This window comes from Phytophthora infestans, genomic scaffold (assembly GCF_000142945.1).
Source record: "Phytophthora infestans T30-4 supercont1.59 genomic scaffold, whole genome shotgun sequence".
NCBI lineage: Eukaryota > Oomycota > Peronosporomycetes > Peronosporales > Peronosporaceae > Phytophthora > Phytophthora infestans.
The window spans coordinates 200,914-223,614 of NW_003303700.1; the positions used below are offsets into that span (position 1 = coordinate 200,914).

Sequence of the window (22,701 nt, forward strand, 5' to 3'; positions counted from 1 at the left end):
CATCCGGTCTTCTATGTTGGCTTGCTTAAGCCATACCAAGACCCTGCTCAGGTGAGCGCGGAGGCGTTGGCACCAACGGTGGCTGGGCCACGGACAGCTGCAGGGCAGCAGGTGGTAGAGCCACGGGAGGCTGAACGACAGCAAGTGGTGGATCCACTGATGGCTAATCAACAGCATGTGGCAGAGCCACAGGTCGCGGAGCGAAGTGCTCGAGATGCAGGAGCAAGGCAAGCTGAACGTTCAGCCGAGCAGCTGGACGCTCAAGGTCCGAGACCTGGTTGTGAGTCAACAGTGGTGGCTCTAACCTATCCACAAGGTGGATCATCTCTTCGAGATCGACCGATGGGCGGTGAACGTTCGCGTCGTGGACGCCGGCGTCGTATGGACGCAGACGCCGTTCCGGCAAGTGCTGACTCTCCCCGCGAGAGCCCAGCTGAGGCAAGGCCTCCTCCTGCTCTGCTCGATGAGCATGGTGAGCTCCACTTTCACGTGGAACGCCTTGTGGCGTGGCGTAGACGCCAGGGTCGTACCCAGTACTTAGTGAAGTGGAGGGGTTACCCTCACTCACAGAACTCATGGGAGTTTGAGGTTATCCTCCGGCAAGATTGCCCTGACGTCGTTGACGCTTACGACCGGGCACATCATGTGCCGAAGCGCCACCATGGCGTGCGACAGCGTCGCCAGGCGCTGGGCGCCTCCCACTAGAGTGGGGAGCGATGAGGTCAGTAGTTGAGCTCAGGCTCTGACCAGTAGCTGCAGCAGCCAGCTCGTACGTATGAGCGGTGCTCGCAGCGGGAGCAGGAGGTGGAGAGACCTTGTAGTGTTTAGGGAACATGGTCCCGAAGGGAAGCAGGGTGCTTCGTGTTGTGCTGAACAAGTTTCAGGGCACAAGCGTCTCGATAGACGCATAGTTGTTTTGAAACAACTTGCTCGATGAGCATGATCCAAATGTGGGATGCGCTGTAACAGCGAAAGTGGTGTCCCGCACGGGGATCGAAACCACTGGCCTTTGGCTTGACAGGACGAAGCTCTACAATTGAGCTACAAGGGCGATGCCGGACGTTCAGTCCGAAGAACGAACTACTCATGGTATGAGAGGGCTGCGCCCGCGTGTTGGATTTGAACCACCGACCTGTGGCTTTCAAAGCCAGCGTTCGACCACTGAGCTGAAAGGGCGTTGCCCTTAAGCTTGTCCATTCAAGGACAACAGTTCATGGAACGAGAGGGCTGTGCCCTGGCGGGTTCGAACCACCGACCTGTGGCTCTCAAAGCCAACGCTCAACCATTGAGCTAAAAGGGTGTTGCCCTTAAGCTTGTCCAAGCGTGAACAATCGTTCATGGAACGAGAGGGCTGTGCCCTAGTGGGTTTGAACCACGGACCTATCGCTTGTGAAGCGAGTGTCCAACCGCTGAGCTGTTGTCGACGACTCGAATGAGTCAAGAGCATTGCTGTAAGCGGTTTGCAGCTCTTGGAGTAGGCGCGGAGCGCGAGCGTAGGTCTGAGACCGCTTGAGAGCAAGATGCGCGCTGCGCTTGGAGCATTGGGCCGTGGGCCGACGACAAGAAGTTGGGCATCAACGATGCGTAGGCGTTTGTGAGCTCACGGAGCTGTACAACGCTGGTGTGAGGTGTAGTAACCTCCGCCGTCTTAACAAGACGTGACCTCGCTGAGGAGAGTTTCGAGAACGGAATGTTCTCATCTTAGTGTGGGAGAGTGTAACGGGGTTACATGGTGTGGAGCACACAGGGGTACGAAGTACCCGGAGAGTTAACAAACTCTCAGTACATAAGTTGGAGAGTTAACAAGGTCTCTCAGTACGTTGGCTGAAAGCCACACGTTATGCATTTGATTAGGTTTAACTATGATAGATAGTTAAAGAGATACATTTACCCCTAGGCGGCTTGGCCGCAATAATAGTAAATAAAACACTTCTGGTTTTGAAGCATAAAAGTTAAGCTGTTAACTTTGAGCCCTGGTCTTGGGCTGTAAGTGTCCTTTGGATAAGGAACTTAGTATTAGTGACTCTTTGAGTCGAACGTCTTCCTCTGACGCTAAAGATACGGCAGCCCCGCTGCAGATGCGCTTCCTGTGTGAGTAACACAGTGCCACACGAGGCCTCGAGTGTCTCGGATGTCGGCACCACGACATCCCCAGACGTGGGTACGTCACAATCACCGTCGACGACGATGCCGTCGCCGCCGAGAATCGAATTTGAAACTCGTTCAGATCGTCGTCGCTTCAATCGACTCGGAGTCTCGGACCTTGGCACCTCCGACACTCCCGGTGGAAGAGAATTATCACATGTTCGATGGCGAGATCGAATTACCCGTTAAGGCATCTGGTGACCACTGAGAACTGTTGCCAGAATTTGCAGAGAACAACGCGACGTTGCCGGTCCAGACACCAATCCCACGAAAGAATGGTTGCTGAGCAACATGGCCGGAAGCGTACTGTTCAGTGCGCTGGATTTGGTAGACAGATGATACCAGATTCTGATACGCGAGAGCGACATCCCGCTCACCGCGGTGAGCACCCCAAGCGACATGTTTTGGGAGTGGCTCATCATGCAGCATGGCTTGTCTAACGCCCCGCGACATTCAACCGCTTGGTGACGCAGCTGTTCAGGCCGTTGCGCGCCTTCGTGCAAATATACTTCGACGCCGTCGTCGTCCATAGCCGTGCCGAGGGAAGCAAGACGGCAATGGAGGTGCATTTGAGGCCCGTCCATCGAGCGTTTGACGTGATGCGAGCGATCAAGCTATACGGTAACATCGACAAGTGCGTCTTCGCGTCACCATAGACGAAGGTTCTCGGTTGCTTCGTCGACAACGTTGAACGTTCTACTTGACCCAACCAAGGTTCAGGCCATTGCAGCACGGCCAACGCCCCGATCCCAGAAGGATCTTTAAACGTGGTTAAGTTTGGCCAACTACCTTTACAAGTACGGCCCAGGGTACGGGGGCCTCACTAAACCCTTGTTGGGCCTCCTCCAGAACGACACCGACTGGTGTTGGGGGCAAGAGCACCAGGATGTCTTTGACAGCATCAAGGCCAGCCTCCAAGAGGCTCTGGTTCTGGCCCCGCCGGACGAGACGAGGCCGTTTAGCGTCGTCTGCGATGCCTCCGACTATGCCATCAGCTGTACATTGCTGCAGGCCGACACGGCTGAACTTGAATGAGCCATCTCGTTCCAGCCCTGGCAGCTCAAAGCCGCCGAACGGAGCTACCCTGTCTACGACAAGGAGCTACTTGCAATGCAGTACGCCCTTGTCAAGTTTCAGGTTCAGCTTCTGGGCTCACGACCCTATGTGATCTACACAGACCACGCATCCTTGAGGACGGCGACAAGTTCGCCTCACCTCTCCCAACAGATGACGAGATGGCTGTCCTTCTTCGCGGAGTACAACATCCGCGTTGAGTGCAAACCGGTCAAGCTCATCGTGCTTGTGAACGCCCTCTCTCAGCGTACAGACCACGAGCTGGCCCACATCAAACGGGTGCCAACAAATATATATGATCGGATACGCGTGGCGTATCAGGACGATGAGGTTTTCGCACCTATCGTCAAGTTCCTAGCCGCAGGAACGGACGCAAAGTCCGACTGGCTTTCATCGCGACAGCGTTCCCGGCTCCGCCGATTAAAGTTGAAGGATGGCCTCCTCTATTACCGGGCGGAGCCTAGTAAACCTCCCATGGGTGGTCGTACCCAACAAGGAGGATCTGAAGTTCGACATCCTCGCGGAGGAGCAAGATGCGCACACTTCAGGATATCTCAAAATGTCTTACAGTTTTTCGAATTAAAAACAGAATTATTAAAATTTAAAGGTTTACCTCCAATAGATGTATCAATTCATACAAATGCAAAAAAATAATGAATTATTTTTATTATTAAATTCATTTTTAATAATAAAAACCAGGGTCGTCCGAGGCCAGCCGTTGGCTGATGAAATAGCTTAACATTTGGTAACTTATAGTTTGTATATCTAACTCAAGTTTCGCCTACCTATGAATATATTCAATTTGCATTTACCTTAAATTGGTCACTTCGCTCCCTTAGACAAAAGGGACCTGTAAATTACTATCCACGGAGAATTTGTAATTTCTCGGAAGCCAATGTGTGACCCCGTCACAACTATTGATACTGAACACATTTGTAATACTAAAGTACATCGAACGTAACTTACAATGAGCACACAAACCTGGGTAGCATTAGTCTTATCAATTTCAAGATATGACCTTTAAATACTAATTTGTAGTACTTTTCCCGATCAAAACGAGAGCTGCTTAAATCAAAGTGAGGACACACAAGAGTAGTATTACGACCGTGTACTGATAAAGTCATCTGTTGTAAATGAATGCGATACAATACCATTCGAGCCCACTTAAGAATCGACAGTTTGATTTTCAAGTCACAATATCTTCCAGAATTATTTGTTTGGGTGTACCCTTACCTCAAAATAATTCTGAGATTATTCGGGTTCGCGCTATATAATTTGATGTCAATAAAAGCTGAAATTGTATGCAAAGGCTCAATTTGCGATGCGTTTGCCGTGCGTTTTCCGATTTGGACCAATAACATGTTGCTTTTATTTCTTACGTTTTACCGTTAAGCTCGAAATTCAGATGCCACTTGTCCCGCTCCCATCGACATGACGCGTATTTCATTTCGTTTCCACCGTATTTCGCAGCAGCGGTACGTCCCTACAGCTCGACAACGGCGTCGGTGGAAAGACGACGACACCTTGTGCGATCTTCTCGACTGTATGGCTGTCTTCAAGCGCCATTGATCACATAGGAAGGTAGATCCTGTTGTTCGTGAACGCATTTCATGGCGAGTCGATGCCACCACGCTTTTGAAAGAGTCTGCGTATAAGAAGTACTACAGGATGAGCTTGTCTACTTTCGAGGAATTACTATATGTTGTGGGGCCCTGTTTGGTAGTCGACTGTTACCAGTCGCTACGCCGTTCTCGCGGTGTCCCTCCACTCACGCCAGCTGCAATGCTAGGAGCCATCACCACATCCGTGCCATTACCGGATGTAGTACTACTACATTCTACCGTGCTGTGTATCGTGTGAGGTACGCTATCAACAATACTGACGCTCTAGCGCCTCGATTTCCAAAAACGCTGGATGATATGAAGCGAGTTGCGAGCAAATTTCAGTCTCTCAGCAATCGAGGTGTTATTGAGGATTGCATTGGTGTGATTGACGGGTGGCTTTGCCCAATACGCGTTCTTCGTCAAGATGACTGCGGTCGCGTACTATTGTTTTTCTCCGGACACTATCAGAAATATGGACTGAATATCCAAGCTTGTGCAGACTCTCTTTCTCGATTAACTGCGTTTTCTATCAACTCACCTGGTGGATGAATGATTCGTACGCTTTCCAGCGTTGGCAACTAAGCAATAGTCTACAAGAAGTCTCGGGCAACTACTTCGTCATCGGCGATAATGCTTATGTCCAAAGTAAGCGTGTAATGACTCCTTTTAATAAGACGCAGTTGGTAGACGAGACCGTGACAACTACAATTTTCATATAAGCCAGCTAAGAATTCGTATTGAAATGGCTTTTGGACTTCTGGTGAACAAGTGGAGAATTCTAAAGCAGCCTATTCATGTTCGCCTTCGTCATTGTGGCGTTATTATATCATCATGTATGAGGCTACACAATTTCTGCGTTACCCAGCGTTGTGCATCTTCAGCCAAACCACCTGATCAAGTCGTGGGGGCAATAGTTCGGGAAGTAGGGTCGTGGAATGATCAGGAGCCACTCACATACGATTCGTCGGAAGTTGAGGTAGAAAATGGAAGCCACGTCGATTTGCTGGACGAAAGGGTTCGATCCGAATTAGTCAATCGCATTTCAAGACATAATTTGCATCGTCCCCAGCAAAATTTACTGAGAAATAAAGGCCGTAATAATGCAGCAATGACCACTGCCCAGCAAGTACCGACGGAAGCAGAAATGATCAGTGTTTCATCAGCACCAGGGCCCTCTCAACCGGATCAAGACAATACAAATGATGATGCACGTGGCACAGCTAGTATCTTGCAGTGGCAAGTGGTGTAACAAGATGAGTTCATCAGCGGGTTATTAAGCCGTCGTCAAGCTTTTTCTACTTTGAGTCTGACGTCGTTCCACACGAGAAAGCGGTAACGGTTGCTGCTAACAAAGTAAAATACAAGCCACGTCCAGCGCCTGAGTGTAACCTAGTGAGTCTTTCTCCAGTCGCAGTGTTCGCCAACTACCGACGGTTCAGCCGTGGGGGGCGCTTCAAGATGCGTCTACCATTTTAGGTCTGTGCGCACTCGCTGCCAAGATTTTGTTTTTGTTTTTTTGCCTCCAAGCACTACTTTACCGGGACCATCACTTCGCCCCGCTCCATCAAGCTTCAATCTACAAATCAATTGTCGGCATGTCGTTAGTGACCTTCTCGGAGAGCGCGATACCGGCCGCCTGTGCAGTGTTTCGTGGACGCAGACACAGACAACTCCTCTCGTGGCACGTTGGTGCTGACCGATAGCACTACGTACGCCTATTTCTTGTTCAAGCTAGACAAGAGCATCTCGGCCGACGTAATGTTCAGCGCGGGTATGGTAGGGCTCTGTCCGATCCGTCGTAGCGCGGCCAGATCCTTGTGCTGACGTATTTTCTTATTGGCAGCTACGGCGTACCCGACATCGACGTCAAGGGTTCGTTCAACCTGCCCAAGTCCTTCGAGTCGGGAACAGTACAGATCTCGGGTTTCAGTGTGTCCAAGTACTCGCATGATCCCGAAGCGTGTCTGCCGTGCTGGGCAAGGTCGTGTTCGAGGGCCAAACCACTGAGATCGTGGAGTCCAACAAGGCAAACCTCGTGGCCGAAGTGACCGTCGAGGAAGTGACCGTGTACAACAAGGGCGCGTCTCCCAAGTTCGTATCCTTCCGCTGCGGAATAAAGCACAATATCGTGCCGTACTTGTCCTACATGGAAGTGGAGCTCACGGTCGTGCCCTACGACTGCGACCTGCCCGATAGCGAGCTGCAGTACGAAGGTTTCTCCATCAATAATGATCTGCTTACCCGACTGTAAGACCATTGACAGCATCCGTTGGGCCTTCAACCAAGAGAACATATAGTCTATATTCGGTATGTATCTGGGTAACCAGAACCGAGCTCTGGTCGCCGGTGTCACCACAGACAAGTTGAAGTACGGCTATTGCGGTATGAACAAGTCCTGCATCGACATTCGCTCTACACGCTGCTGCGTCACGCCGCAGAACCCCGAATACTCTTTGAACTCGAGCACTCTGTCTGAGGGCTAGAGGACCCTCTCAATTAGCGCCAACGACAAGTCAAACAAGGTTAATATCCACGAACACAAGTCGTTCTTCTCGGCGCAGTTCCACCTGGAGGCATGTGGTGCCCCCACGAACACGGGCTTTCTCTTCGGCCTGCTCTTGAAAATGTCAACAGCGCTCCAACTATGCGCACATTCATGGACACGACCGCCCAGCGCTTCGTTCTGTGGTCTGTCGATCGGTCAGGCTGGTGAGCTCGACTAGTCTAGCCAGGCTATTGTTGCTGTGCGTGAGGAAGGCGTTCACGTCGTACATCGCCACGGAGCAGCCATCTCAGGTTCTGGTCGACAACATACACTTTAGCGCGTGCCGAGGCAATGCTGGAGAGCGTCACGAAGGGGTAGCTGGTTGGAGTCCTGGTGAGTGTGGGTGACCAGACGGCCCTGTCCGTCGATATCGAGCTGTACCTGAACGGCGACATGGAACGTCACAGCGTCCGCGTCATGGGCACGTTGTTCGCAGCGGCTGAGTTGCTGTCCCCGATGAACTACCTGCACATGACCTACGGCGACTTGGAGGACGAAATCCCGACGAGCGAGGAGGCCATCGTGGTGCTCGGCAGTGGCACACACCGCAACGTTTCGTTTGTGAAAATAGATTGGTGTGTCGTGAGTGCTGTGCGTACGGGGGAAAACCGGCGATCGTGGTCAACTGCTTGAGATGGAGAAAGCGGCCTGGTACAGAACTCGCCGCACTGACCAGGAAAAGACAGTGATGCAGGTTTTAACGATGACACTAGGAGTAACGAGGAGGTTGAGCTGGACAACTCGGATTAGAAGGAAGCGACTCTATCCCATGAGAATGACCAGCAGCGTGATAAGGCTGCGTGGACCGTGCTAATGTGATTAACCTACTGGATGAATGCAACCACGTCGAGTGAATTCTATAACTAACAATGCGCGTACGATAGCTGTCTGCAGCGTGAATCTACACCGACATATACAGCGCATAAGGCAGTTGTAAACGCGATCAGTTTTATCAAAAGGCACATCCTGAAACACATTTTTCGTTTCATGGACTATTATCACCAAGCAGATCTGACGGCGCTGTTGCTTCTTGCTGTTAGCCATGACGTGAGCGAACACTGTCCATGATCCGCTGTCGCTCCTCCAGAAAGAATTCCAAATTTCCTTGCAACCGTAGCTTTATAGGACTGGCAACGGAGTTCATTTCGCACTCAAGCGCACTAATGTGCTTACGAATGTCGTCGAGCATTTTATGCTGCTCGCCGCGTACTCGCATCGAAGCTTCTTGCTCTTGCTCCCTTCCAAGAGCGACCTCAGCTTCCCGCTCCGCTGCAATTCTTCCAACAAGCGTAACGAGAGCATCCATAGCTTCAGCTTCAGATTTTTGCTTCTTGTTCGGTGTGGTTTTGGTGGGTGAGCGCACATTGCGTTTTCGGCTGCTACCGCGCTGACTTGGCGTGGCACGACGCTCCCGCATTGGGGTGGGTACGGAAGCGGAGAGCGAATCAAACGCATCCTCCTCGTACATACCACCACGAACGCAGCTCAGTGCTTCCGGTCGAACCTACAGTAAATTTACAAATCGCTTATGTTATACAAGGTATGACAGCAAACAAACTAAAGCCCAAATTTCTACCTTGGTCCAGCACCAAAATTAAGCACATCCGCTTTGCCATGCGTAAAATTTCTGATCGTGGGTCCCGGATAGACGAAAATTGGCTTCGGAGATACTGAAGAAGGACGTCAGCTCCTTCCAAAGTTCTTCCAACTTTGCGGCATTATGCGGTACAATGGTTCCCGGGGTGATTCCCACGAATTCGACGTCGTCAGCGATCAGTCCACTATATTCCTCGTCATTCTCTTTGTACGCTGTTTCAACATCGCGCCAGAAAAGAGCTTTCTCAGAAAACTGGGGGTCGTCTAAATCAGCTCGACAAAGTTCTTTCCTACGAATACAACAAAATAGTCAATTGCATGGCAAATATATCCAACATGATTCATACCAGTAATTTCAGCAAGTCTTGTCACCATATCCTTGGACAGCACGACATTCGCTAAGCGGAACATGCAGTGCTTGGTACGACGGGTGTTGCCAGAAGCCATTGTCGATGCAGATGTAGGATCTTCGCCCCTGTTTACCAGCTCATCATACCGGCGGAGACACTTTATGCGATCGGCCTTATTTGTCCGCGTGTTGAGCTTGATCTCTCGTATGGTGCATTCCTTGCGAATGAGATCCTGTGGCATTCTCGTACGGCTCCCACGCAAAACGCCCTTCAGTTCGTGAGCCACTTAGAATGGTAGGGACAGTATCAATTCTTTCTGCATCTCTCGCCCTTATTTGTGCTGCGTCGGAATCTCTTGAAGCTGAACAAAGGCATCGGACTCAGCGTTTTCCATAACGTAATTAGTGCGGTTACCGTGAATTGTGACAGCGACCACCCCATTGGTTGGTAATGCTGTAATTGAAGGTGCCACCGTAGCAAGCTCCGCCTCGAGACGGCGAGCCACTGGGACTTCTCTGTGACGGGGTCACACAGCACCTTGCGCTAGAGGAAGTTATCTTCCTAGAGTATACAAACTCTCAGTGAACGACAGTTCACAGGTCCCCTCTTTATTTAAAGAGAGCGAAGTGACCTAAACAAGGTAGATTGTAAACTGAGTATATTTATAGGTAGGTTAATCTGAGTTTAATACAGCCTATAAGCTACCTATAGAAATGCAATGTCGTTTGACCTATGGTTGGCTTTGAGCGACCTTGGTACCTTGTACCGAATATCCCGGAGTAGGACGTGTCATACACCTGAAGTGTGAAGTGTCACACTTCATGTAACCAAGGTACACTTAGGGCCGCGTACCCCGTTACATCCTCCCCCACTTGGGTTCGGTTTACCGACCAATCAGAATGAAGAGGTGTTCGTCACAAACTCTCATTCTCAAAGTCGAAAACCATCCACTTGGCCGCGCGAGCGCGGCGGAGGCTCACTTATCAGTTAGAGCCTCGACCAGCAATCTGTGCGCTCTTCGTCTAGGTCTCTACTTCGACCGTTACTATGCCTCGTGGCACAGCAAAGAGCGGTGCTAAGACACGCTCCAAGGCTGCGGCCGGTAAAGCGCAAGCCAAGAGCACTAAGCCTCACGGCAAAGGCTCGGAGCTTAAGGAGGCTACTCAGGTGGCCTCCGAGGCGATCGGTTCCTCGGGTGACGCGGCTGTGGGCAAGCGAACAAGCAAGCGCCGCAGTCCGTCGCCCTCGGCCTCAGACAATCATCCGAGCCCTCGGTTCGGGAACGTGAGCTCAACTCTGGCAGTGTGGATGAAGCCGAGTCCGAGAGCACGCACACTGCTCCTGCGGGCTCTGTGGGAGGGTACAGCCTAGTGCTCAGTGAGCACAAGGATGACAGCGTGCAGTCACTCGCTAGTGATCAAGGTGATCACAGTCCCGGAACGTCTGTGCGCTCTGAGAGTCCGGCCGTCAAGGCTAAGGTCTCCCAAAGCCAGTGGCGATGAGGAAGGGAATCCTCGCAAACGTCTCTCGCTTGCCGAGGGTCTTGCGCGTGCATACGCCTCTAAGGCTGAAGGCGCCAAGCCCTTAAAGAAGCGTACAGCCTCTAAGTCTCCACTCCGCGAGGAGAAGGCGACTCAACACTCCTATCAGAGTATCTTCGACTCCTCGGATCGGATGAAGAGGAGGAGAAGGAGGAAGAGGAGGAAGAGGAGGGTGCTATCGTTGAGCCTCGGGGGGTCTCGAAAAACCTCCACCAGCCGCAGGAGGATTTCCAAGCTGTCAGCGTGTGCGTGGGGGTTCGGCGGCGGCACCCGTCAGCCAGGGAGCTGCCATCAACTCAAGAGGGTATTGGCCTTCCGAGGAGAGCTCTGGGGCTGACCTCTTCTTAGAGGTTCTCGTCGCTCCTCGTAGCCTTGTGGGCGGCCACACTTCTAGGGGCATCTACGAGCGTGCCCTTGTTCAGAAAGAACAGTTGTTCGTTGACAACATGGAGGCTGGTCGGGGTGTGCTTCTCGCGCCACACCGCATCCCTCTCAAGGACTCAACGATTTGTCGTAAGAAGCCCGAGACCCGGGGTGGTCTCAACCCTCTTTGGGGATACCCCTGGGTTATGCCCGAGAGCTGTCCCACGTGGAGTACTCGTGAGGACATGTTCTGGGCATGGGTGGAGTCTCTTAAGTACTCACCCACGGAGTTATAGGAACTCCATGAAGATCAGCAGCTGTCCCACATCCTGGATCAGCGTGATCTTCGTGTGAGGTTTGCTCACTTGATCAGCAAGCGTATGCTGCCAAGGGACATCTTGAAGCGCGCGGCTTCTAGCGCTCACGATGAGCGCGGGTACGGTATGTATTCGTCGTCCGTACCCCGTTCGGGCAAGAAGCCCCGGACTACTTATGAAGCTGCCGCCGCTTCTGTTCCCAGATTGCGACAGCCTTCGGGCAGTCAATCAGGAGCCGTTCAATTGGCTCCCACGAGCTCTCGGAGTGGGCATAACCCCTTCAATTCACGAGAAGCTGTCGCTTACCGCGACGCCGTTGCTCCTGGCGGGTCCGCTCCACGTGGAAATGGACTTCTCCATTCCGGTCAAGCAGCGGCGGAGGTGCCCTCGTACGCGTACGCGTACTCGGCGCCTCCCGAAAGCCACTCTCGTCCGAGTGCTCCGACTGAGGGTCCGACACAGGGCCCTGAGGTTGACCGCCTCCGTCAACGTGTCCTCGTGCTTGAAATTACACTTGACCTTGGGACTTGCGGTGATGCTGCCGCCCAGACCGGGAGTCAGGGCAAGCTCGCTCGTCTTGCGGGCCGCCTGGACCTGTTGGAGCGAGAGGTCGCGAGCCTGCACCTGCGGGTGGATCGCCGGGCCGCTTCGTCCGATCTGGACGAGGCCTTTCGCATGATCCGACGGATCGTTGCCACGTCCGGAGCCGCCTGCGGCACACTCCCAGACGAACGCGTATGGTGCGTACCCGGCGTACTCAGCGTACTCGGCGTATGGCGCCGGGGTCCGTTCGTATGGAGCCCCTCCGGCGTACGGTCTTGACCGCAGCCTTGCCGTCCCGACCGAGGCTTGGGTGCCTGCTCCGACGCCCTTGTCGACGGCTGTGACCGGCCGTCGCTTCGAGGAGCTGGGTCAAGGGGGGGGGCTGCGCGTCAGCAACCCCCTGCGGGTCAAAGTACCTCTTAAGACGTCCAACATAGAACGTCGGGTGCGTCGTCATTGACTTTGGCAGGTCGATGGTGTACGACGCACCATGTCTGGCCAGGGCTGCAAATGGTCCGATGAAGCGGTGCTTCAGCTTGTTGCTGCCGACAGAGCTGAAAGTGTCAAGCGGTAGGTTTCTCGTCTAGCAACGGTAAGCCCCCAACCTCAAATATGCTTAATTTTTCTCTTCCATGTTTGTCTGAGTACTCCTTTTGTTTATCTTGGGCCGCTGCCATGCCATCGCGGACCCTGCTGACAATGCTCAGCTTGGTATCCATAAAGGATTCCACCTGTTTCCGCAGCGAAACTGGTCTCACATCCGAGACCTGGGAGGAAAGGGCTTTCCGAGCCCCCCCCCACTTAGAATAGAGGAGTCAGTGTCTCCTCGAAGGGTGAGAGGCACTCTGGGGTGGCGGAAGCCGTTCAAGTAGAACGGCGAGAACCCCGTGGACGCGTGCATCGCGTTGTTGAGCGCAAACTCAACAACCGGAAGCTGCGTCGACCACGTACGTGGTGCTGCCGCGCACACACTGCGCAGAGTGTCCTCGAGCACTCGATTGACGCGCTCTGTTTGGCCGTCTGTCTGCGGATGGTCCGCAGTGGACACCTGCAGACGAGTTCCCAGTAAAGGGAACAGCGTTTTCTAAAACGCAGCAGTGAAACGCGGGTCTCGGTCCGAGACAATCGTCTCCTGGAGACCGTGATAGCGGAACACGCCATCGATGAACAACCTTGCGGTTGGCTCGCCCGTAACAGTGACGGGAGCCGGAGCAAGATGTACCATCTTGCTCAGCCGACACACGAACAATAAAAGTCCGGTGTTACCGTGTCCGTCGGCGGGAAGCCCAAAGATGAAGTCAAGACTCATCGACTTCCAACAGTCAGCCGGTACGGGCAGGCTCTTTAGTGGAGCCGACGAGTGTCCTGCGGGTCTGACCCGCTGACATGTTTCGCATGTCTTAACGTACCGGGCAACCCACTTGTACATGTGGGTCCACCAGAAGGACTGAGAGACCGACAGAAAGGTCTTCTCGCGGCCCAAGTGGCCGCTGGAGGGCGCGTCATGCGCCTCCGCAAGGATATCGAACTTCAGATCCTCGTCGTTGGGTCCGACTACCCGTGGAGGATCAGTGGGCTCCACCCAGTAGTAGAGGAGTCCATCCTTCAACTCATATCGATGGAGCCGTGAGCGCTGTCGTGACGAGAGCCAGTCGGACTTCGCGCTCGTTCCTGCCATAAGGAACTTGACAATAGGCGCGACAGCCTTATCGTCCCGATACGCCATGCGTATCCGATCATATAGATCCGTTGTCATCCGCGTGATGTGGGCCAACTCATAGTCAGGACGCCGAGAGAGGGCGTCCGCAAGCACGTTGAGCTGGCCCGGCTTGTATTCGACGCTTGTATTCCGCGAAGAAGGACAGCCACTTAGCCTTGCTTTGGGAGAGGTGAGGCGAGTTAGCCGCCGTCCTCAAGGACGCGTGGTCTGTGTAGATCACAAAGGGCCTAGAGCTCAGAAGGTGAACACGAAACTTCACAAGGGCATATTTCATTGCCAGGAGCTCCTTGTCGTGGACAGGGTAGTTCCGCTCGGCGCCTTTGAGCTGCCTGGACTGGAACGATATGACTCGTTCGTATCCAGCCGTGTCGGCCTGCAGCAATGCACACCCGATAGCGTAATCGGAGGCGTCGCAGACGACGCTGAACGGCTTCGTCTCGTCCGGCAGGGCCAGGACAGGGGTCTCTTGGAGACTGGCCTTGATGCTGTCAAAAGCATCCTGGTGCTCTTGCTCCCGGCTCTAGTCGACGGCCTTCTGAAGCAGGTTCGACAAGGGCTTAGCGAAGCCCGCGTACCCTGCGCTGTACATGTGAAGGTAGTTGGCCAAGCCCAACAACTTTCGAAGATCCTTCTGCGATGGGGGCGTCGGCCATGCTGCTATGGCCTTGACCTTGTCTGTATCAGCCCGAACGCCCACGTTGCTTACCAAGCAACCGAGAAATTTAATCTCTGGTGACGCGAAAACGCACTTGTCGATGTTGGCGTAGAGCTTGTTCGCTCGGATTACGTCCAACACTCGACGGAGGTGTCCTAAAATGCATCTCCATGGCCGTCTTGCCTCCCTCGGCACGGCTATGGACGAATATGTCGTCGAAGTACGTCTGTACGAAGGTACGCAAAGGGCGGAACAGCTGCGTCACTAGGCGATTGAACGTCGCCGGGGCGTTAGACAAGCCCTGCGGCATGACGAGCCACTCCCAAAGCATGCCGCTTGGAGTGCTTACCGCGGTGAGCGGAATGTCGCCCTCTCGCATCAGGATTTGGTAGTATCCGTCTACCAAATTCAGCGCACTGTACAGTACGCTCCCGGTCATGTTGTTCAACAGCACATCCTTTCGTGGAATTGGTGTTTGGGCCGGCACCGTTGCGTTGTTCAGCTTGTTATAAGCGTGAACCAGACGCCACTTTTCGTTTGGCTTCCGAACGCAGAAAGTCGGCGTCGAGTGCGGGGATTTCGACTCCCGTACCATGCCTGGCTTCGCTTTCGCGGCGAAGAAGGCATCAACGTTCGCGCGGGAGAGGCCATTTGTGCCGGGCACGAGATCAATCTCGTGCCGTACGCCTCGATCCGGTGGGAGTTGGGTCGGTGGGTGTTTGTTCACCACGTCCGCATACTCCGTCACCAAAGGATACACCGGATCCTTGGGGTTCTTAAGGATCTCAGAACCCAAGCGCGTCTGACGCTGCTTGTTCAGGTCTTCCAGGACGCTCTCGTCCAAGACAGAGGAGGAGCTCAGCTTCTCTCGAGTGGTCTCTGGTCTCATGAGTACCATCTCAGCAATCTCTCCAGCCTTGAGGTTGGTCAGGAAAGCCTCAGCCGTCATTTCCTCGAGGTTCAGTATATCTGCAACCTCTGGCAACGGCTCCAAGTGAACACCAGATGCCTTGACGGGTAAACCGGTCTCGCCATCGAAGATGTGACAGCACTCTTCCACCGGCCTTGTCGGAGGAGCCCGGGCCCTGGACTCCGAGTCGCTTGAAGCGACGTCGATCGGAACGAAGTTCGGATCCGACTTGAGGCGGCGGCGGCGTCATTGACGACGGCGACCGTGACGTCGAGGTTTGCTGCCCACGTCTAGGGATGTCGGCGCCGAGGCACTCGTGGCCTCGTGTGGTACCGTGGTACCCACACAGGAAGCGTGTTCGACGCCTTCATCTTCAGTTAAGGTCTGGGCGACCGCGAGTGACACTGTGTTACACACACAGGAAGCGTGTTCAACGCCTTCCGCTTCAGTTAAGGTCTGGGCGACCGTGAGTGGAACTGTGTTACCCACTCGGAACACGCTGTTCTCAGTATTCGTGACAGCTGCAGCTGTCTGCGGAACTAAGCTACCCGCCTGTGGACCTAAGTTACCCACTTGGCCAGCGCCCCCTCTAGGCGCGGCCACAATCCAAACATCCTCGGAGTCGTCATATACGTCGACGACTCCCAAGTATCTGCCGGATGCTTTGGTACCCTGGAAGTCCTTAAAGGCGCCTCGGGGCCTGACAGAGGTGGGAACATGACTCATTAAAGCTCTGTCGGACTGCGCAGGGCGGCTGGCACCGATTGCCTTGCCTCGCCAGTCGATCCAGGGCTCGTGCTTCTCAAGCCAGGGCATGCCCAGGATCATATCATATGAATCCATATCGAGAACAGTGAGCTGTTCGAGGCTGTCAACCTTGACGGCCAGATCCAAAGGGACGTTGGGGACAGCGACGACCTTCCCGTCGGCCAGTCGCACTGACACCGTCCCGTTGCCCTTGCTTTCTCTCAAAGCATCGGATAACTTGTTGTTGTTGCGAGCAACCGTCTGGCGGCGTGCGAAATTCTTCGATGCCCCAGAATCGATCAAGATTATAAAGGGATGCTCGTATCCCCGTACACATCCGTGTACTACGAGCAACCCGTCGCTGCTCTTCGCCGATTCGAGAGTGCGAAGACTCTCAGGGGCTAAGCCCCCGTGGTACGCGCCACCCGCGCACCCATCACGAAGACTCAGTTCTTCCTCAGTAGGGCGCCCCGCCCCTACTGTTTCCCGGCGTTCCCCTGTCCCCGGGATCCTGGCTTCTGCCAGCTACCCTTGAGGACGGGCTTGGGAAACGACCGTCTGCGGAGTCTTTCCGCGGGACAGTCGCGCTTGAAGTGACCCATCTTCCCGCAGCCGAAGCAGCGGATGTCACGCTGTTCGGCGGACCCAAGTTCCATGGGAATTGGTCCCGTTGTGGCTTGTTCGACCGGGAGCCGACAAGGAACTCCCAGGCCATGCTGAGGCCGGCGTACGCGCCTGGCGATGGCTGTACTCTTCTTGAAGAGCAACTTGAATCGCCTCTTCAAGGGTGTTTGACTGCAACCGGAACTGCTGAGTGCGTGCGGGGCCCACTCGAAGGCCGTCCATGAACACAGACATCTTGATGTGTTCATTGAGTAAGTTTCCCACTAGGGGCGCCGTGAGCTCTCGTATCTCTTGCACATACTCGTGCAGTTCGCGCCTTCCTTGTTTACACGCGAGGAAGCGCGAACGCTGGCGGTACTCGTAGTTCGCCGGGAGGAACGCGGCTCGGAGCTGTTCGCACAGCTGAGCCCAGGATGTGAAACATCCAGGGGATGTTGCTTCCCGAGTGTACACCCAACTCTTAGCACGGCCGCTAAGGTTGGAGAATTCAAAGGCAACACGCAGTTGCTCTATCGAGATCCGAGCCGCGTCCATCGCGAGCTCTACTTCTCGGACCCAGAAGTGCAGGTTCTCGCCTTCCTTCTCTTCATACGGCTTAACCTTGAGCCGTATTGGCTTCGGGTGAGGCGGATTTGCTTCCGCCGCCGGAGCCTGCAGGTTCTCCCGCACATGCGCGATGGGGCAATGTTTGTACGCGTCGAATGCATTGACGCGCTCGAGCTGCTCAGCCGGTGTTTACACCACCAGGCTCTGCAGGGCCTCCATCCCGAAGATGCCTGCCATCTCCCGAACCGACTCGAACTGAGAGTCGTTCATATGGGAGAAGTCGATCTTATCCATGGCAACGAACTTCAGAAAGGTTCAGGTAGTCTACCCGCGGTGGCGTGGATTGACTACAAGTGCTACCAAGTGTGACGGGGTCACACAGCACCTTGCGCTAGACGAAGTTATCTTCCGAGAGTATAAAACCTCTCAGTGAACGGTAGTTCACAGGCACCCTCTTTATTTAAAGAGAGCGAAGTGACCTAAATAAGGTAGATTGTAAACTGAGTATATATGAAGGTAGGTTAAGATTGGGTTTAATACAAACTATAAGTTACCTATAGAAATGCAATGTTGTTTGACCAATGGTTGGCTTTGAACGACATTGGTACCTTGTACCTAATATCCCGGAGTATGACGTGTCATACACCTGAAGTGTGAAGTGTCACACTTCATGTAGCCAGGGCACACTTAGGGCTACGTATTCCGTTACATTCTCGATTCGGGTCCTTATCAGCTTCCATTGTTTTGTTGGAAGGGGGAAAAGCGGATCTACAGCATAAACAACGTATTTTACTGGCCAATATTTGTTTTTGTTGCACCAATCAATGTCGTTCAGTTTCATTCTCGACCGAGCACACGGGATAGGGTACGCGTGCAACGCATGCGTCAAGAAAAACGCTTCGGTTGAGAACGGGCCTAATTTCGATGCCACATGGAAATCCCAAAACTTTTTTCCAATCATATGATATGGACCAATCAACCCAGTTCTAGTCTTAACGCTGTATTAATACATTTCCAGGAGAAGGATTTTATCAAGACAAACAGATTTGGAAGAATATGTAACATCGATAGAATCTCCCCCAGTCCAGGCCTCCTAAAATACAATAGGCAGTATACGCAGGCAGCTGTGGCATCAGCAATACATAGTGGCGTATCAAGACAAACAATAATCCGCAATGCCGCAATATTCAGTATATTTTGCGAGCAAGAGCTATCACGGCACTAGCGTCGACGCGTTCCAGAGATCTCGATTAGCTTTAAGAAACATCAATCTCTCGAAGTTAGCTGAGCGCATGGAGGCACGGTGCGGCTCAAGCACGTACTTACACTCCAAGAAGAGCCGCTCACACCGGTTACTCGTTGGTGGGATGACACTGAGAAGTGAAATGTAGTCGACAGCACGCCTCCGGGAGTAACGTGGCTTCTTGGCACGGCGCAGAATCTCACTCGCAAAGTCAGCGGCTGGTTCATCTTCACTCTGTCCAGGACTTTCTGGGCGCCGAAACGCCTCGATCGCCTTGGCTTCTGCACTGGAAACAGGAAGAGCACTCGTGACCTCGATGACCGCTGCTTCAAAGACCGGTGAATGAACAATCTCGGATGTAGGCTTCAGATACTCTTCCCTGACAGGGTACATTGCCATGCAAGCGTCAAAAAGAGCACGGACCTCACCAAGCGTTCGGCTGTGATGCTGCAGCTTCTCGCTGACGCTCTGGAGCTCCTTCAGCTTGTCGTGCAGCACTCGAATCCGGCGATGCTCACACAGACGGGGGAGCAGCTCTTCGACCTCGGCAACGTGCTTCGCAGCGTTGCGAATGCACACATACTTGTGTACCATTTTCCACACCGATTACCAGCGAGTCGCATTCGCTTTCCCAGGCAGTAGCGCTGTGTGAAGCGCTAACTGAGCGGCGTTGTTTGGTTGGCGGAGGCTTGTCATCAGGCGTTGAATCATACTAATTAGATGATCGTGATTGGACAAAAAGCGAACCATCGCCAAGTTGAATCTGTGACTGGCGCACCCAATAAGGGGTACATCAAGCTTCGTTGCCACGCTCTTGTTCGTGGCGCAGTTGTCAGCCACGACAAACTTGACCATCGCCAACGTCTTGCCGTACACATCCAGGATAGTGTCGATAAACTTGATGTGAGCGTCTGCCGATTGTCCGTCCTTCATTGGAGCTAGTCCAACTAGTCGTTCGCATAGACCATCACTACCGTGGTACACGACAAACGCCGCAACAAAGTGACGCGTCCCAGAGCTCCATCCATCAAACATAACACCGAAACACTCGCCCATCTCCTCGGCGATGGTGTTGCCGACACGTTCAGCGACTCGTTGCATGTAGGTCTTCAGCGTCTCCGCTGAGGTAGGCTTCATGCGAACTAACTGTCTCGTTAGTGGGCTCTCAACCTCGCACAGAGGGAGATTCCGCTCGACAATCCAGCGTAACCAGTCGTACATGTGAGTCGTCGTTTCGTCCACGAATCCAAAAACCCCGAGGGAGGTCAGGTTTCGGCGCTGAAACTCAGCATACTCTTCGCCGTGAGTGGGATGCTTCGAGTTCAGGTGAGATATCAGGTTTGTGTAGCCTGTGCGCTGGGCTTGCTTGCGTGACTGTTCGCAGATGTTGCACCGGTAGAGCCCAGGCTCGAGAACGTTGTAGAAGAAAGCGGCGAGTTGCTGGGACGACATGATGTAAATCAAGAATGACTGCCTTCTCAAAATTTGAAAGTGAATTAGGCGCTGAAAAATGGCTGGTGGAGAGGAATGGGTGGCTGCAAGCCACTCGAACGGTAAGCCTTTATATTTGTATTATTCCGTCCGTATCACACTATATTATTATCGCGAAAAAACAATAATCCGTAATATAATAACAAATAGGTAGTAATTGCGGTATTGATATTATTTTCTCGGAGGCCTAACCCCAGCCTTGAAGCAGTAGAAAGAGCAGCTAGTTATTATTTCTAGATTTTATTGGTATTTCAGTCATTACACAGGTCTAGCTCACGTTAAGTTTCGCTTCAATTTCTAAATGTCCTCCTTGAGAAGATCTGGGCACCCACAGGACAAGTGACCCACCTCCCGTGCTCGGTAGACCGAGAAACCCTGGACGCCAGCGGCCAAGGTAAAGCGTTTTACCACCAAGCGCTTTAACCGTTGAGTTCCATTGGGCAGTTCCTCCTGCTTTGACGTCGACTTCATCGAATCTGTCCCCTCCAGACATAATGTTTACGGTCACGTCTTTCGTGTCTGAACTCTTGAAGTTGATGATGACTGCCCCGTCTCCCTTCTTAGTCCAAGAGCTGGTACTCCCTCTGAACGCATCTTGAAGTATGTTCAAGCCCAACGTTGCAGGCTCTGTACCGTCGTCGATCTCTCCCATAAACTGAGTGGGTCCACAAATTGTCTGAATATACTCGGAGAAGAACAGCGTGATACGAGTTGGGTCGAGCAACGTTGCAGCGGCGCCAGCGAATGCAAGGTCCACTACTCTATACGTTTTTTTCTTCTCATCGTAGGACGTCCCATTGTCACTTTTCCCTGCTTTAATGAGGTCGTTTAAGATAACTGCGAACGTCTTGCGTAAGACCTCTCGAGTCTTGTAAGCTGTCGACAGACTCGACTCGGCGATCATCTGATGCATACAGTTGTTTGTCACGATGGGTACGTCGTAGAGCACGAGGTCGGATTCACTCATTTTAAGTCGAATATCATCGTCCGTGATAGCTGGGTTATCTTCTTTATATTCGCTCATGGTAAACCATGCTCGGTCCATTAGGGACTTGAGATCTCCGGCACAGCTCGTGTTTTGCTTCATGGCCGTCTCGAGCGACTCAATTTCACCCTCAGTGATCTCTTCGGCGGCTTCAGTGAAGTTGGCACCTTTAAGAAAGGCGCGGAATTTCCGCCAACTTGTAATGATACTATCGTCATTAGCCAGAGCTTGCATTAGTACCCACTGGGACGTGGACAGCACGAATTGGGAATGACGGAGATTCGGGGACACGGGTCTCCTCATGCAAACGGTAATTGCGATAGGTAAATCCGTCACCACAGTGCTCGTCTGAAACAGCAAAACGAGCAGCTTGCGGTCGGTCGCTTGCGGGTCTTCGGCTTTCATGGTGCGAATGTATCGAAAAATGCCTCGCATAACCAGTAGCATCGAATTAGTGCATCTGGCAGCCCACCAAACCTTCTGACCAATCATCTCCAACGCGCCAAACACACCAAACGTCGCGCTTCTGATGACGGTAATGGCCATGGCAGATACTTTGCTGGCCACCTCGATTCCGCAGTCATCATTTTGCCGGATACACTCCATGCCGCATTCAACAGGGTAGTCCATGGGACATTCTGTCCAGCACGTATTTGTGACCTCATTCCGGTCGTAGTTGCTTGGGCACACGTCCATAAAGTGAGCCTCTCGATAGCACGCAGTGTCTTTCGACATAGTCCACGGGCCCACCCAGTTCCGATACGTTGATACAACGGTACTCTTCGCTGTAGCTGGGGTACCAAAGTCTGAACTCACGTCAAAGGAATCGGAAGAATCAGAGTCAAGTGACGGGGTTCTGGTTGCTGGAATACCCCTTGTAGACGCGATACTGGATATCGCAACAAGCAGGATGAAAAAAATCACCGGGGAAGTCATTGAGCTGAGCGGAGAGCCAATCGATTCTAGCGAAGCTTGTCTTACCCCGAGCAAAATGAATTGTTCGGCCTTCGGAGAATGTCGGTCGGCTCGAAAAATGGAAAGGATCGTCGTAGATTTTTTTGGCATGTCCGAGTTAGCTTCAGAGACGCCAATACAACACCGAGATGTATTAACATAAGTGGAACTTCGTGCGAAGCACGACAATTGACCAGCGCAAACGAATTCTTATCGGCTCCAAACGTTATGACCCGTTTGAGAATCGAAAATCGGGTCGTCGTTTGCATCACAAGGAATTTACTTCAGTACTGTACAAAAAGTACACTTGTTGCACATCCTACAGTAGGTCGTTTAAGAAACTTGTTCAAGACACCGTCCATACAGCACACAGACGAATCGGTTCCTGCAGAAAGAACAATGCCGCAGCCTAAGAATTTAACAACAACAACACCAGGAAAGGACCGTGCTAGAGTATTAGCAAAACGTTTTTTACAAAGGGTTGGTGTCGTATCATGCAGAGGAACGGGGTCCCAGCCACGCTCCTAAGAAATGAAAGTGCTCGCTAGCCCTTCCGTTCTTTATTTGTATTACTTCGAAGTTCTACGAGTACAGTACTGGGTGGTTCCTGAAATCACCTTTTTATTTCAAACGCGTATCCGTCCATGTTATGTTGCATTAACGCGGCGATTTTTGCTCGCCCTAAAGTACGGAGAAACTGCATATCTGGATAATAGCAGCAACTTATTATACTAGCTGGAGACAAATC

General features: G+C 52.7%; 2 protein-coding genes across 2 annotated transcripts; both read right to left on the bottom strand.

Annotated features, from left to right (window-relative positions):
• Positions 1-6,666: 6,666 nt before the first annotated feature.
• Positions 6,667-7,230, bottom strand: PITG_17654 (uncharacterized protein; the record flags this gene model as incomplete). Its single annotated transcript, XM_002896467.1, has 4 exons — positions 6,667-6,929; positions 6,987-7,008; positions 7,078-7,159; positions 7,214-7,230. 4 exons carry the CDS (start codon positions 7,228-7,230, stop codon positions 6,667-6,669), a joined length of 384 nt encoding a protein of 127 aa, XP_002896513.1.
• Positions 7,231-20,282: 13,052 nt separating this feature from the next.
• PITG_17656 (uncharacterized protein) lies at positions 20,283-21,695 on the bottom strand (the record flags this gene model as incomplete). The annotated part of the gene is made up of 2 exons (XM_002896468.1): positions 20,283-21,479; positions 21,555-21,695. 2 exons carry the CDS (start codon positions 21,693-21,695, stop codon positions 20,283-20,285), a joined length of 1,338 nt encoding a protein of 445 aa, XP_002896514.1.
• Between the last annotated feature and the right edge of the window lie 1,006 nt (positions 21,696-22,701).